This window comes from Labrus bergylta, chromosome 16 (assembly GCF_963930695.1).
Source record: "Labrus bergylta chromosome 16, fLabBer1.1, whole genome shotgun sequence".
NCBI classification, from domain to species: Eukaryota; Metazoa; Chordata; class Actinopteri; order Labriformes; family Labridae; genus Labrus; species Labrus bergylta.
Window position 1 is genome coordinate 7117302 of NC_089210.1, and position 15002 is coordinate 7132303.

Sequence of the window (15002 nt, forward strand, 5' to 3'; positions counted from 1 at the left end):
CTGGACTTTTAAGTCACAACTTCCTGCTCTTCTACCTCCTGTCTTTCGCTTTTTGAACTTTAAGCCCTGTCTGTTTTCTATCCCGCACTTCATTCTTTTCCTGGAGTTTGTGTTCCTTTTTTTTTTTTTCCCCTTTCTCATTCCATTCCTCTTTATCTCCTAAAATTCCTTTATTTCGTCCGTCCTTTTTTCACCCTTGCCTGACACGTACCTACACTCATATTTCCCAGCACATTGAAATATGAATTCAGTGAAGAAACTAAATAACTTTTTTTTTTTTTTTGGGGGGGGGGGGGGGGGGGGGGGGGGGATGAGAGTGACAAAGCAGGTTTGGGATGGTGGTGAGATAATTCCAAGAAACACAGAGTGCGCTTACACTAGTCCATCAACACAACTATGTGTCACCATGGCAACAGCTGCCGAAAAAGCCCGCCTTTAGTTTAGGTGGGCCAATCACTGTGGCACTGCCAACACAGGGAACTTGACTGACAACTCTCTGGGTTAAAGAAAAGGGAAGGCAGAGCTGATACACACAGATATATATGTGCACATTTCTGCTCGCTACCACAAATATTCTGTTGGTTTTCACGACCTTTAATTTGTCTTTTATAGTGTTTAGGCCATGTTCTATGGTTTCTACTATACCCACACACATGCTTTTAAGTTTTCACTGAAGGCCTTTTCATCTGTTCTTTGAAAAAACTTTACTTATCTAATATTCAACATTTTATTGCTGAGCTGTTTTAATGGGGGAACAACAATGCTGTCCAGTCAGGCTCATGGCTTGAAGGCGAAAAAAGTCATCTGGCAGCACCATGTGTTACAGAGGTGTCACATGTCTGTCTGCAGTTCTCCCTCCTGATGATCAGCGCCGTTAACGGTGACGGCGTCTGCGGTAAATACGCCTAAATCAAACGCGATAAAAGTCCGGGACAGGAACGACCCGTGCTATAATTCATACAGCAGAGGGACGTTCAAGAACTCAATATTCTGCTCAGATTAACCTCCTGACACTTCACCAGCAAACCAGCAGCTTCTCTCAGATTGACCTTTGTCCTTTGACACAACAGTCTGATCAGTATGAGCCACAAACTGGCAGGCTGACAGAACGCTCTATGAAACAGACAACTGTCACCCAGCTGTAAATATGAGCACAGACCATGACCCAGCCAAATCTTTGCTATTAATTAGGTAGACTGATAAATCAGAACGCAAAGAATTACACATTAGACAGATGCAGTGTGGACGGCGAGCTGTAAGGACACAGCCAAGAAAAAGTCTAGCAAATGAAAATACCTCTCTTTATTCTAGATTCATGTGGTTTTAACTAACAAGACATACAGTGTAAGTGAGAGATAAGCTAAGCTACACTAAACAGCTGTAGCCAAATGTTTAGCCAAAACTTTACCTGCTGCCGATCATATGGCTGGCCAATCACAGTCTTTCTGCCAATAACGGTTGCTCAATATATAGCTAACATCTGGCCAGCAGCACAAACACACACATCCAAGTTTAGCCTTCACACACACACATGCACACACACACACTTTCTGTGTGTGTTTTGTGGTGTGAGACACTCAAGGCCTGAGGCTTGATAGGGTCACTGCCTAAACACATGGTGTCTGTGTGAATGCACATAAACCATTTTGTATACACACACATTCGGCCGTTTACGCGCATAAAAAGTCGGCGCTATTAGTTCCAGATCATTTTGCGAAGCACTCAGTAAACAGTGAGCCCGGGGATAAACAGAGATCCTACTGTACTGGAAGTAATCCCAGGACACACACACCTTAACGCCCATGTGCACACATGTCCACACACACAAACCGGCTTGCATGCACACAATTACCTGGAGGGTCAAAAAAATAAATAAATTGAAATGCAATTTATTGTACATCTGAGTTTCTGTTCCAAAACACTGCTTTATTGAACACTTAGATTGACCAAAATCCATTTGTCCATTTGTTTATAGCTGAATTAGTTAATGGACTATGGCTTGTACAGTATAACGCTTTTCTAATCTTCACACACTGATGTTAGAGGCTGCTATGTAAAGTGTCCATCAGAAGTAACTAATTTCATTCATACACATGTGTACGCCGAGGACAAAGCAGTGGGAGCAACTCTGGGTTTAGCGTCTTGCCCAAGGACACCTTAGACATGTGGCTGCAGGAGCTGGGGATCGAACCCCAGACTTTCCAGTTGAGGGACGACAGACTGTACCAACTGAGACACGAACCGCCCTCAATAAGAGACGCGTGAGTTAAAGTGGAAGGGAATTCTGACTGTGGAGTGACATCCATCTACGGAAAAAATCGATATTTGGCACATTGGATTTGATGATTGTAATCTCACAATTCCGCATTAATATTTCTTTCAGTCCTTAATATATTATAACACATGTTCATGTACAGTGCACAAACACACACACACACACACACACACACACACACACACACTCTCAGGATTGTGTAGGGTGTGCCAGGAATGGATTCATCAAAGAGACAGGATCCCTGTTTCTCTGCAGCGATGAACACCTCATGACCCTCAATCTGCCGTTATCATGAGCGCCGGCCAGATATAAAAAGCCACAAAACACACACACTAACACACACACGCACTGCTCAGTATAAACACAGTGTGACAAAACTGGCAGAGACGGAGAGAGGTGTGTGTACAAACACACACACACACACACACACACAAACACACACACACACCTCAGGATGCCTGTCTGAGTGGCAGCAGAGGAAGGACAACCTGCTGACATCGTGGCTAACTCTTTTTATACCTCTCTCTGTGGCGATGATGTCACATTAACACACCCACGCTCTCAAACACACAAACAGAAAAGGAATGACACCTCTGAAATGACATCACTGTGGGAGTTCGAGGAAGTGGACGTTTTATAATCAGCCGTGAAGACATATTTTCAGGGATCACTTGGTCACCGATGTACCGAACGTTATTGGATAGTAAAGGTGTGGGGGGAAAATGGGCTCATAAAAGAATCAAGATTCTTTTTTTTAAGATTCTTTAATCAATCTTTTTGTTTTTCCTGAATAAATGTTTTGTGGGGCTAGCTTGAACAGCGAAGTGTCGATGGAGTGTTTCTGTTTTAAGCAGTGTAGCTTTTCCAGACTTTAGGGTGCTGTGTTCAATGCATGCTTTGCACATTATCCCACATTATGATGCTCAGCCAATCAAATGTCTTCATTTTAACCGAGTGTGAGTGGAAAAAATAAAAGATCGAGTCACAGAAATGTAATTCTCGTCAGAAAACATGCTCTATAAGGAGGAAAGCAACCACCCAACCCCACCCCAAAAAATGATTTTGATGGAGGATGAACAAACCAATATATGTTCATTCTTCCTTGAGGCCAGGATGTCTCATGGGATGTGTATTGTTTTTGAATTATGACGCATGATATACAGTTTCTGACTTGCTCACATGGTGTAGTGTTAGGACATAGAAGACATAGACATAGAAAATCACAATAACTTGAGATATCTAATCACAGTACTTGCAATAATAAGAATTGCAATACACATGCAATCGTCAAACCGGGGGAATCTAATTCCTTCCCTATCAACCCGGGTTCTGACACCCAAATGAATCTTATATGCAATATTGGAGGGAAACGTTTTGCCATTTTGCGTTAAAATGATGCTTGTCACCATTGGTGCAGAATTTAACTTTCTAATCAACAACAGATCATTAACCTGAAACAGCTGAGTTAACACATTTTGTTGTTGGATCAGTGCATTGACCCAACAAAGCAGCATTGAGCTAAAGATATTTTGTTGATTTGGGAGGTTAAGTGAGCTTTTCATCCTCGCCCTATTAGAAACGCCTTTAGGCAACAAAACCTCTTCATTTATTATCAGCACTTATTCAGGGGACATCATGCTTGAGATACAACTTAGATAGCATTATCTCACAATACTTCCAATCTGTCTCCAATTTCATACGGATGCACATCACATGGTCAGAGAAATCCCCTCGTTCATTTAATTTCAATTACTGCAATTTTTCTGCTTACATAAGAGTTCAATAAAAACCTGAACATCTGCAAAAGCCTCTCATGTGTTTGTATATTTGTGTTTCACAGACTCATCGGTATTATTTTATGAAGTGCAAGAGGCCCCCTGAACCTGTTTGCAGTCTGACTAATGGAGACAGATATTACAAATCCACTTGTCTGTAATGGATTAACCATGCCTGGACCCCACATCTGATCTAATCAGCCTGCCTTTTAAGGGACTGGTACTTGAAATCCTGAAGGTATTTTTTTAGTTTATTTTGATTTTTTTTGAAGATTTATTTTTGGGCTTTTTATGCCTTTAATGGAGAGATAGGACAGTAGATATAGTTGGAAATCAAGGAGAGAGATAGTGGGGAATGACATGCAGGAAAGGAGCCACAGGTGGGATGTGAACCCGGGCCGCCCGCTTGAGACGACAGCCTCCATACATGGGGCGCGCGCACTAACCACAAAATCCTGTAGGTATTTTGCTCATAAATTTCAAGATGAACAAACGCATTCAATTTGCTGGTGAAAGACAACTGCAATTGTAATACAAAAAAAATAAAATAAAAAGCTATTAGACAAGTAAATAAATCGAGTAATATCGGCCTATACCTGCGATAAAATTAGCCGAATCACTGGATGAGCAAATATCGGCCGATTAATTGGTTGAGCTCTATAGAGAAGATTCATATAGCCTAAATATAAATATTCCATTGTAAAAAGAAGTCCATTGGTCTCCAGTGTACCATATAGTGAACTTAACAACTCAATGTACGTGCTATGTTATGATGGTAATAAAGACAGGAAGTAGTACAACAGCTAGCGCTGTGCAATGGTAAAGGGAAAAAAATACTTTTAGCACCCCTGAAGCTGAATACTTTCTTTTAAAAGAGCCTGGCTCTCATCTTAAAGTGGTCCTTGTTTAAAATGAAAGCCAAGAAGAAAATCCATGCCAGATTCAGCTTTTAAATTTTAGTGTGTGGCCGCGGACTCAGGAGCAAAGCAGTAAATATAATAGAAAAACCAATAGCTCCCGCTGTAATTGACGCTCCAACAGATACGTGCATCACTTCTCTGGACATCTTCAGATGTTGATGCACAGACGAGAGAGCAGGCCGACGGATCAATAACGAGCACAATAAACATGATGGATAAGAAGCGCTGCTTGCTGAAATGCCAGCCTGGTAATTGTGAGCAACTGTTGACCTTTTTTTATGGTCACATGTGATTACTCTAGTAGCTTCCAGGGCATTGTGTTTTTATCTTTGTCGATCTGGAGTATGTCAAAGAATGTTATCAAGAACAGAGTGATCTGGATTTGGAGAGCCCCACTTTTAATCATCCAGGATATCTAATCCATCTTACTTTGTCACATATTGTGCAAATACACTTTACCATGTTTTTCTAACACTAATGTGGGACGTATGTGTCCCTAGCCTGTCTACAACCCCCCCCCCCCGATTATGAGAAAAGTCCATCATTTCCGTCTTTTACCTGCTCCACTTCTCTGAAAATGTGTGCTCAAACAGGCCGTTTGGAGACTTTCCCTTCATGACATCACAAAGGGCAGTAACCCCTCACCGAGGTGGGTGACACTCCCACAGCTAGGTGTTTGTTCTGCCCTCTGAGTCTGCCTTTCCACCATACACAATAGGGCATGGCCCCCAAACCCTTCTAGAGGGGCGTGGTCAAAAGAAATAATCATATTTTGGGGGTAGGCCCTCCCTTTAGTCCTCCCTGCAGTGGCCCCAGGTTTGACTCCAGCCCTTTACCCGTTTTGCTGCATGTCTTCCCTACTCTGTCCTCAAAACACCCCCTGTCTCTTGTCAGCTGTCCTACCTAATAAAGGCAGAATGGCCTAAAGAAGACAGGCTTCATCTGCCCCCCCCCCAAGCAATAAAAATAAAACAAAAAAGAAAAAACAAACCCCAACACACCGCCTTTTGAACAACTGATTCCAGCACTCAAGTCATGTAAAGGTATGACTGTTAATCTATCTGTCTCTCTTCTTTCCAGGCTCACACTCTGACCACAGTGTACATGCCTTTGTGTGCTTGAGTGGCAGAGCATTTATGCTGCAAATAATATTTACACAGCCCACTGTGGACCACCAACTCTGCAGTGCTTATACAATGGGTCCCTACACACACACACACACACACACAGACACACTTCCACACACTCTCAGACACATGAAACAAAGAGCTGTCCAAAGAGATCTGCTCTTATGACATAACCTAGCTCCACTCATGAACAAGTAGCTACAGTGCAATGCTCGGCATGTGACAGTGTATGTGTCTTATTCATTAGCCAAGCTATCTCGGTATAAACAGTCCTCCTTTCGTCAGACAGAAACAGGTTTTATCAAGAAAGCTCAGCAGGGGGAAAAAGCACATGTGCTAGCCAGAGGTGCATCTGCTTCATACTTCAGTAGTAAACTTGAGCAGTACAATCCCCACTTCAGTGCTGTGAACCAAACAGACATGTATGCAACAGTAACATCTGTCAGACAGCTCGATGCCGTATGTGTTTCAGTCTTCATGTCCAACTGGATCATTTTTTTTAGAAACTACATCCTCTCTCGTCCTCATCTGGCCGTTTCTCTCATTTAAATCTCCTGTGAGGAGTTTTTAACTTGTTATGAAACCAATAGGAAATGATACTGATGCCTTAGTAAGACACTAAAGAAATCTGGACCGTCAGCGACTAGATTAGCAATTTCTATGTTGTTATTATTGATGCCTTAAACCAACACAAAGAGTTTCAATAAGTGATACCTTTGGTTGAACAAAAAAAAGCAGGCTGAGGGGTTTTTTTAACAGTAAAAAAACATTACTTACATATTTAAATGACAAATTAGCAATGAGATAAAATGTAGCCACACGGGTCACTAAGGTCAACACAAACTGTAAGTTCCTCAAAGGAGCTTTAAAATAAAATGTATTTCTTGCTGCAACTTTCTCATCCTCATAAAATATTTTACATGCCAATATGTGAAATGTTAAAACTAGGGTAAAGTCTACACTCTCCCTGCTCTTTTTTCTGCAGACAGACATCTCCATGTCCAGAGAAAGGCAGGTATCTGTTCCAGATGCAATTACAGCAGGGAGCTTTTGAAGTTCTCGATTTCATTTACTGCTTTGGTCCTGACTCTGCGGCTATACAGTACAGTAAAAAGACAAACTGAAATAGACTTTTTTTTATTGGCTTTCATTTCAAACAAGGACCACTTAAAGGTGAAAAGCCAGGCTTCTTTCAAAGAATGCTTTTGTACTTGTAGGTCCATGTTAATAAGCCTTACTTTAAATGATGTATTTAAATAGTGTTTGAGATTGTCAGCCGCTGAATGAAAGCCTTTCTAAGCTCCGGAGACAGTTCTCATTCCGGGTTTGTTTAACTCCTAGTTAAGGACTTCTTTTTTTTCGACATTTCAATGTCACGTATCATCAAATCCAACACATAAAAATGAAGATATAGAGCTAGCAGGTTATTATACTTCTGAAATCTATGTTGGTTGTTAGTTGTAAGTCTGTACGTTCTGTGTAATTCATGTTTTTGACTTCATTATTACTATTATTCTAATTGCAGTTCTTCTTTCAAAGTCAATTATTTTATAGTGTTCATAGAATCTTTGTCTCTTACTTTTGGTCTCTGGTGTGGACAAAAACAAAAGTATAACCCAGTGCTTTGGGAACTAGTGATGGATATTCTCCCTTCTTAATTCTGGCACAATACCTTAATACGTTTAATAACAAGTCAAAAGAAAGTTTATAAAAGGCCATTTGAAATGGCCGTATCCAGACTTTGAAATACCTAAATACACCATCAACTCTTGTATGTATCAGTACCGGCGTATGAGAAAATAAGCTTGGCAAGAATCCCTGCCACTTCATGCTGTATTCATTTTAAATCAACCAACAAGATGTGCATTTGTCTCATTTCCAAAATGCCTGCACAAGGTCTACAAGTTACATCCAAGCCAACCCAACTTGGATGTAACTGCTCCTACTTCTAGGGCAGCCTCCCTGAATTGTGTAATAGTCTTATTTCACCGAGTATCCCTATTGAGTAAGAGAACATCACATGAAGAGGCTAATTTCCTCGGCTGGGGTCTTTAGTGCATACACCGAGCAGTCTGGAGATAACACTGTGATATAACTCCCAAAAGGGAAATTCCCTTTTGATATCAGAAACCTTGGAGCTGTTAGAGATGCTTTGTTCTGCTCAGGGACATTAGATGGAGACGATAATGGCTGACGTGGCAGTTTGGGTTCCCCACAACTGGTTTCACAATTGTGCCTGGGAAAGTTTGACTTAAGGACAATGATGTGAAAAGCTTTCTAATATTTGACCAAATACCTGAAGTAAAGACTGAGTTTGAAAGATGACGGCATCTAATAGAAAAGACAGGTCTAATGAAAGAAGGCATTGCATGTGTGTTAAAGTTAAATCTGCCAATGGCTCCATTTCAGCTTTGTCATATCAAGGACATTAAACACTGCGTCTCCATTCAATTGTTTGTCCATTGTAACCAGAGCACTGACAGGTTTTAACTGTAAAATGACTCACTCAGTATGTGCATTGGTGACAGTGGTTCAAATGATCAAACAACCGTTGTGTTTTGAAGTTATATTTTCAAAATGCCTCACATCCACAACATATTTTTTCCACAACTCCAAAATGCACAAGTCAGTACTGGCTTCAAAAACGGAGTATCAGCCGGACTATGTTTTATCTGATGCAACTCCTTTGAAGCTTAACTCGTATTAGGGGGCCTGAAGTCTGGATATATTGGCCTGTGCTGCACCAATTTGACCATATCACAGGGGACTGCTGAGGGCATGACAGAGCATGGCAACCTTTTTGCACTTGAGGTACACTTGTATGTCTCCCAGCAAGGTCAAATGTAAAATATTTTCCATTTGGAGAAAAACATCGCAAATGCATGCAACCCAAACCCAAAAATCTAATTTAGCATACATCCAATGAATGTCTGTACACATATCAAGTCATCCAGGCCTGTAGGGGGTGCTCAATTGATCAGTTTTGTTTTGGACTACTATAACTGCTACTTTAACTTCACCAATAATCCAATGTTTTCCCAGCCAGAAACAGCAGTTCATCAAATCCAGGAAGAAAGAGATACTCCTCATTAGATCGCAGGTACACAAGAATGTACTTATCAAATAAATATGACTCAGGTCCTGATTTTTGTTTTTACGCCGCCCACCTCCCCGCATCAGGAAATAAAAATATTGCAGCGGTTCATCGAGTTCTTTTCATAGACCTTGGATTTGGATGCACATAATGTTCTTTTTCATCTTTGCTCCAGTGTGTTAAAACATCCCACAGATGAAAATGATCCAGGCAGGATGTTCGGCTCAGGGGTAATAATAGAAACTAAAACAGACATGGGCAGCTAAACACGCATTTCACATGGACTATTTGGCATTTATTTAAAATGAGGGCTTTTTTTTTTTTAGCACAAAATGTCTACTAAAGGAGGTTGCTGTGAATCAAAGATAGATATGTTTAGGTAGAAACAATTACTGAGGGTATCTTTAGACATAGAAGGCGGGCAACCCAGAACTGATTCAAGACAATGTTCATAAAAGACAGTCCTAGGTATCGTACCAACAGAAGAATAAAAGTAAGTAAAGCACAGCGTAGTTTTAGCTACTGCAATGCATCCCTAGACAGTGAAAGATGATTCCAAATGTCACCAGAAAAAAGCATGATTCCCTACAGAACTGAAATGACATAATAAAAAAGAGATCCTTTTGCTCTTGCATTTAATGATGCCTCAACGCCACCACTGATAGTTTAAAACACCAGCCAGTTATAACTTAGGAAACTCCTCAGTTGCAAGGAAATGGCCAAAACTATTAGATTGGTACAACTTGCAGAACTAAAACAAATGCTGCTTTAGTTTGAATGTGCGTTCTTTTGGCATCCTACCTCTGTTCATTTCCCCCATTCACCATATTCATAGGGTCGTCATTTTCCTCTGAAATCACAAATTTAAAGGAGGCTCAAATGCTGTTATGAAATTTTAGTGGTCGGCGATATGGCCTGAGATTCATATCACAGATTTTTTTGTTTGTTGCGGTGGAACGGTATTCTACCGCAGTTTCACAAGGGATTGCGCATATGGACGCATATCACCCACTACAACCCCCCTTCTCTCCTCAAACAGACCTATGATGCGATACTCAACTAAGACCAGCGTTAGATGGTTTTATAAGTCACTGTGTGTCGTAGCATGCACCTGAATCTGAGTGTTTCTGGTTTTGTTTCACTTTGGCAAAGTTGTGTTCAGCTCCTGCTGAAAATACCACATTCCCTGACATAGCTCTTTCACAATAAAAGCGCTCCAATAACAATAGAGTTTTATGGTGGTTATCATTCAATTATCTCGAGCTTTAGCAGAGCTCAAATTAGCGGAGATTTTCAATCATTTTATGGAGTTACAGTGTTTACAGCCGCTACTTTGAAGTCACAGCCCGTTTCTTTTAAGCATCTTAGACTTAAGACAAGCGAGTCATCAACTGAAACACAATCAGCAGGTAGACCCACTGTAAAGGAGATTCACATCTGTGATGCGCTGGGCTAAGCTAACACCGCAAGAAAAAAACGCAGACCAGTTAACATAATTAAAACAACCACACATGAAGCTACTGCAATGGGGCAACTCAGTATATACAGTCAATTTTACCAAGAGGATAAACTGACTGCAGCAAGACCTGTATGTTATTCCAACAGCCTCACAGTTCATCAGTAATCCCAGAGCCATAAACACCAGGTGTCCAAAGCAGGGTCTACCCCAGTGTTTTGACAAATTAACCATAGAATTTCACAAGTGTGGAGCCTCTTACTGGTGCTTGTTTAGTCTCAAGGAATCAGGAATTCCCAATGTTTACATGTCTAACATACAGCTTTTACAGAGCTTGCAATGCTCACACATACAGAAAGTGGAGGGGGCATATTTGGTCTTACCAGGAGCTGGGCAGTTCTGTTTCCAGTATTTGTAAAGGATATGGGTTACAGACGACGCGTAGACACCAATTGCGAGGCCTCGTTGTTTGCTTCAAGCAGAAGAAGGCCACCGGGGCCAGGGCCGGGTACGGCTGCTGCTCCTCCTCCTCAGAGACACAATCGGGATCACGAATGGGAGCATGGATTCGAACTCCCAATGGCGGTCCAACTTCCAGCTCAGGTTCCTGGTCTTCATGCTCCTCAGCAGGACTCCACTCTCCTCCGCTACTGCTCCCGGTCTTCCTCTCCTCCTCCTCCAGGTCTTCCTCTTCGGAGCCTCCTCCAGGGCCGACATCTTGGCCCAGGGCGTCCGATCTGTAGGGCGTCTGTATGGCGAGCCTCACCTCCTCGTGCACCTTCTCCTCCTCCGGGTCCCGTCCCCTCCTCACCTTGGGGCTCTCTGCGTACTCAAAGCGCGCTCTCCCCTCGCCATCAGTCATGATAGAGCATCAGGCAGAGCCACTCTGGAGGGAGGTCAGAGGGAGAGAGGTTAGGGAGAGGTTGGATGTAGGAGTGGTCGATAGTGCGATGGGAGGGGCAGAGAGGTGGAGGAGAGAGTATTTTGTAGAGATGTGAAGAATTGCATAAAAAGGAAACGGTAAACGGGAGGAATCAGTTCAGAAAGGAGGAACACAAAGAGCTAAACAAACATCCCTGAGCAGAAAACATTCTGTCTTCTGATAAATCTAGTGGAAGAATTTCAGTTTGTGTTCAGAACCCTGACGGCTCAGACACTTCCATTTTAAGAGTAGAGCTCTACATTTAAAAATCAACCATCTACGATTCTATGCTGAAATGTGTAATAAATATTGAGTAGCCTAAATATGATATGAACACAGCAAAGTGACAGAAAGACAAGTGTGGTTGATAATAATGAGAAAAGTCAAATTTCAGTTTGAAGCTTTGTGAGTGCTACAGAATTTATTCTGATATTATGGGAGCAGTGGGGATTTTTTTTTTTTTCACTGTCTCCTCGCTCTTCCTGTTGCTATGTGATTGAACAGATGGACTGCTCTGTCTCCGGTCTACTGGAGGTTTTTTTGAGCCCACACCACGCAATGGTGGGCAGGGAATGCGCAAAAAGAAACGAAAAACAAACAACAAAAAGGCACACTAAGCCTGATTATTTTTAATAAGTCGAATTACATCGAGAACAACACATTAGTCTTCATAACCCAGCAAACAGACTTCACTATTTGAAGGGCGTTTAAATGGGCTTCGTTGACCATCGTTTGCAGTTGTAAGAGACAAGCGCATCTCAGTGTTGTAAGCCTGAAGAAATGTTCAACATGCTCGAGGTGGAATAGCTGTTAAAAGTACTTGCGGATTTAAAATAGTGCCAAAGGCATTAAAAAAAGAAGCATGGTGGAATAACGGAGCGCGCATCACCTGTGTTTTTATGCTTTTTCGGCTGTGAAAAAAAGTGGACTCAATCCTTAACTCAGTAGACAACCGAACATAACAGACAAACAGAATTAAAAATGTCTTGTAAATTACCTTATCGAGACGGAATCAGAAGTTTTCTTGAGCATGATCCGAGACTTTCCGTGTTTCTAGCGCACCCAGCCTTTCTCAGCGATCCTTTCTTTCCCTTCTTCTGCCTCCTTCAAAAAAAATCTCCTCCGCTCTTCTTCTGTTTTCCACCCAGATCAGAAAGGTTATCCGTTTCACACACACACACACACAAAAAAAAGAATATCTTGAAGTAATCAAAGAGTCACTAAGAGTGGTCTCGATTTGCGCTCTCAGTTAAACGGGAACATCTATCCAAATCCAGGCATCCATCCATCCGTCCATCCTCGCGCTGAGGTGTTGGTTACGCAGCGTGGAGCGGAGAGATGCGCGCGGGAGGGTCTGGCCGTGTGTGTGTGCGCGTGAGTGTTTGAAGCTCCGTGGATGATCTGACACGAAAAAACTTGGCCGAGCAACCAGGAGCCCTGACACGTGATGTGATGCCGGACTCCAGGGACGTAGCTCACACACACACACACACACACACACACACACACACACACACACACACACACACACGCGCGCACACACACACACTCAAATTCGCGCACGCCCTGCGATGTTTCATGCATCACCATGCAGTCAGCAGATAATGGAAATGGTATGAATCATATATTAGCCCGTGCCTTCCGTGGGCACAAGCACAGAAACACAAGGAACTAAAATAATAACGCAAATAGTTATACTTATTATCCTGGTATGGTTTACTTAAAAAAAAACAAGAGTTCAAACAACAATGATCAAGGGAGCAAGCTTAATTGTGTTGAAATCCTTTGTTTTCAGAAAAAGGATGGAGAGAAAGAAAAATAAAAAATAGCTTGTTCAGTGTGAGGTTTATGGTTGATCTATGTCAGACTGAGTAGAGGTGTTTTCATTTAACAGAAGAAGACAGAAAAAAAAAAAGGCACATTTTAAAGTTGTGGCGAGTTGTAATCGGACTACACTTGATGTACACCAAACTGTATAATAAAGGTAGACAGCAAAACCCTCACTGAAAGTGAAGCCAAACTATTTGGAGCTCCCCCTGCTGACTGGCTACAGTATAGGTCATAAGCTCCATCTCTTTCATGTTAACAGATGAGGAATGGGTCAATTTAAATTATACGCATCAATTGTATTTTTTTCAAACAAGGTTTCTGTCATGCTGATGTCAACATGTTAATTTTTCATCCAAGTTTAGATTAGCTGACGTAAAGTCATCACTTTCAGTGTCAGTTACTTCCCTCTGGTTCTCTGTTAAATCCGACGGATTCCGGCAGTCTTTTGTCCACGGCGCCATTTCCCTCCTTTAATTCAAGTCAGGGGGGGGAGATAGTTGTGTTGGTTATTCTGCTGGTACCAGTGATGCTGATGCTATCGTTGTGTTTCAGTTTGTGTCTGACCTCGGCTGTGTCGCTTTGGTCAGTTTGCATCAGCTCTGTTGATAAATGTGGCTCCTGCTGCGCTGTGCACCAATTATACAGAGAAGAGGAAGAACAGGGCAAAGAAATACAGAAAAGACTAACACGAGTTTCACTGAACTCCCAAGCATACGTTCTTCTGGAGGGGCGAGACGTGCATTTTGCGGCTCCACCAGTCAGATCCATTCCTTAATGTCCTGGCTCAAAAAGGACATCACCCGTTTTCACACGTCTGGGGTTCTTTGTTTTCGGACAAGGGGAAGAGGTGGAGATGCGTCGCCCGTATTCATACAGTTAATGATCATGTACACTGACCCCAAAAGACTCTGCCCCATTCACAAGAAGAAACAACTGATAAAGAACGGATTTTACTGGTAAACACTCGTAATAACACTTAAAATGATTAATACAGAAAAAAAAAAGTCTCAAGAGTTGTCTTGTAAATCAGTTTTGTGACAGAACAGATATGGGAGCTAATTTGCTTAAGTGACCTTCCTGAGTGTTAGCTTGTTAGCTGTGCAGCAAGCAGCACAAATTGCTTTCTCAACCTGCTCCTGGAGCTCTTATCACCAAGGGAGTTTTGCCATTTACATCACGAGAAAACAAAGCAGTTTCAGACCACCAGGAGGGCTGTTGTGATGTTTTTAGCCGGCATGGATCAAGGCGGTGGAACTCTGAATGGAAGAGCTGAAACATTTGATTTTATGTCTGTGAAGATTCATTACCATCCAGGTTTCTGTAGCCTACAATGTTAAGATACTGTTCTCTCAATGTTACAGTTGCCATGCAAAATCAAGGCCTGAGTAATGAGAAAGTGAAAAGCGAGCCTTATCAATATAGTTTGTTTTTGCTCATAATTGGCAGTATCATTTATATTGTGTTCAGCACATTTGTCAAGCTTCAAATGCTGATTCGATTAAAACATCTGCTGCGTCTGTGCTGCATCATCATCTTCAGAGGCCATGTGATTAAACACTCAATTTAAACAGTATCGCTGCATTAGTGATGGATCACAAATACA

At 41.9% G+C, this 15002-nt stretch overlaps 1 protein-coding gene across 1 annotated transcript in view; it reads right to left on the reverse strand.

The window, feature by feature from the left end:
* The window catches only part of cacna1ha (calcium channel, voltage-dependent, T type, alpha 1H subunit a), a 108482-nt gene extending 95490 nt beyond the window's left edge, over positions 1 to 12992 (reverse strand). Inside the window, exons 1-2 of the mRNA XM_065964262.1 lie at positions 12567 to 12992; positions 11071 to 11533 (exon numbers count right to left, since the gene is read on the reverse strand). Of these exons, the coding sequence (XP_065820334.1) occupies positions 11071 to 11509 (439 nt within the window). The 5' untranslated portion in view covers positions 11510 to 11533; positions 12567 to 12992. The remainder of the gene's footprint in view (positions 1 to 11070; positions 11534 to 12566) is intronic.
* Positions 12993 to 15002: the final 2010 nt, after the last annotated feature.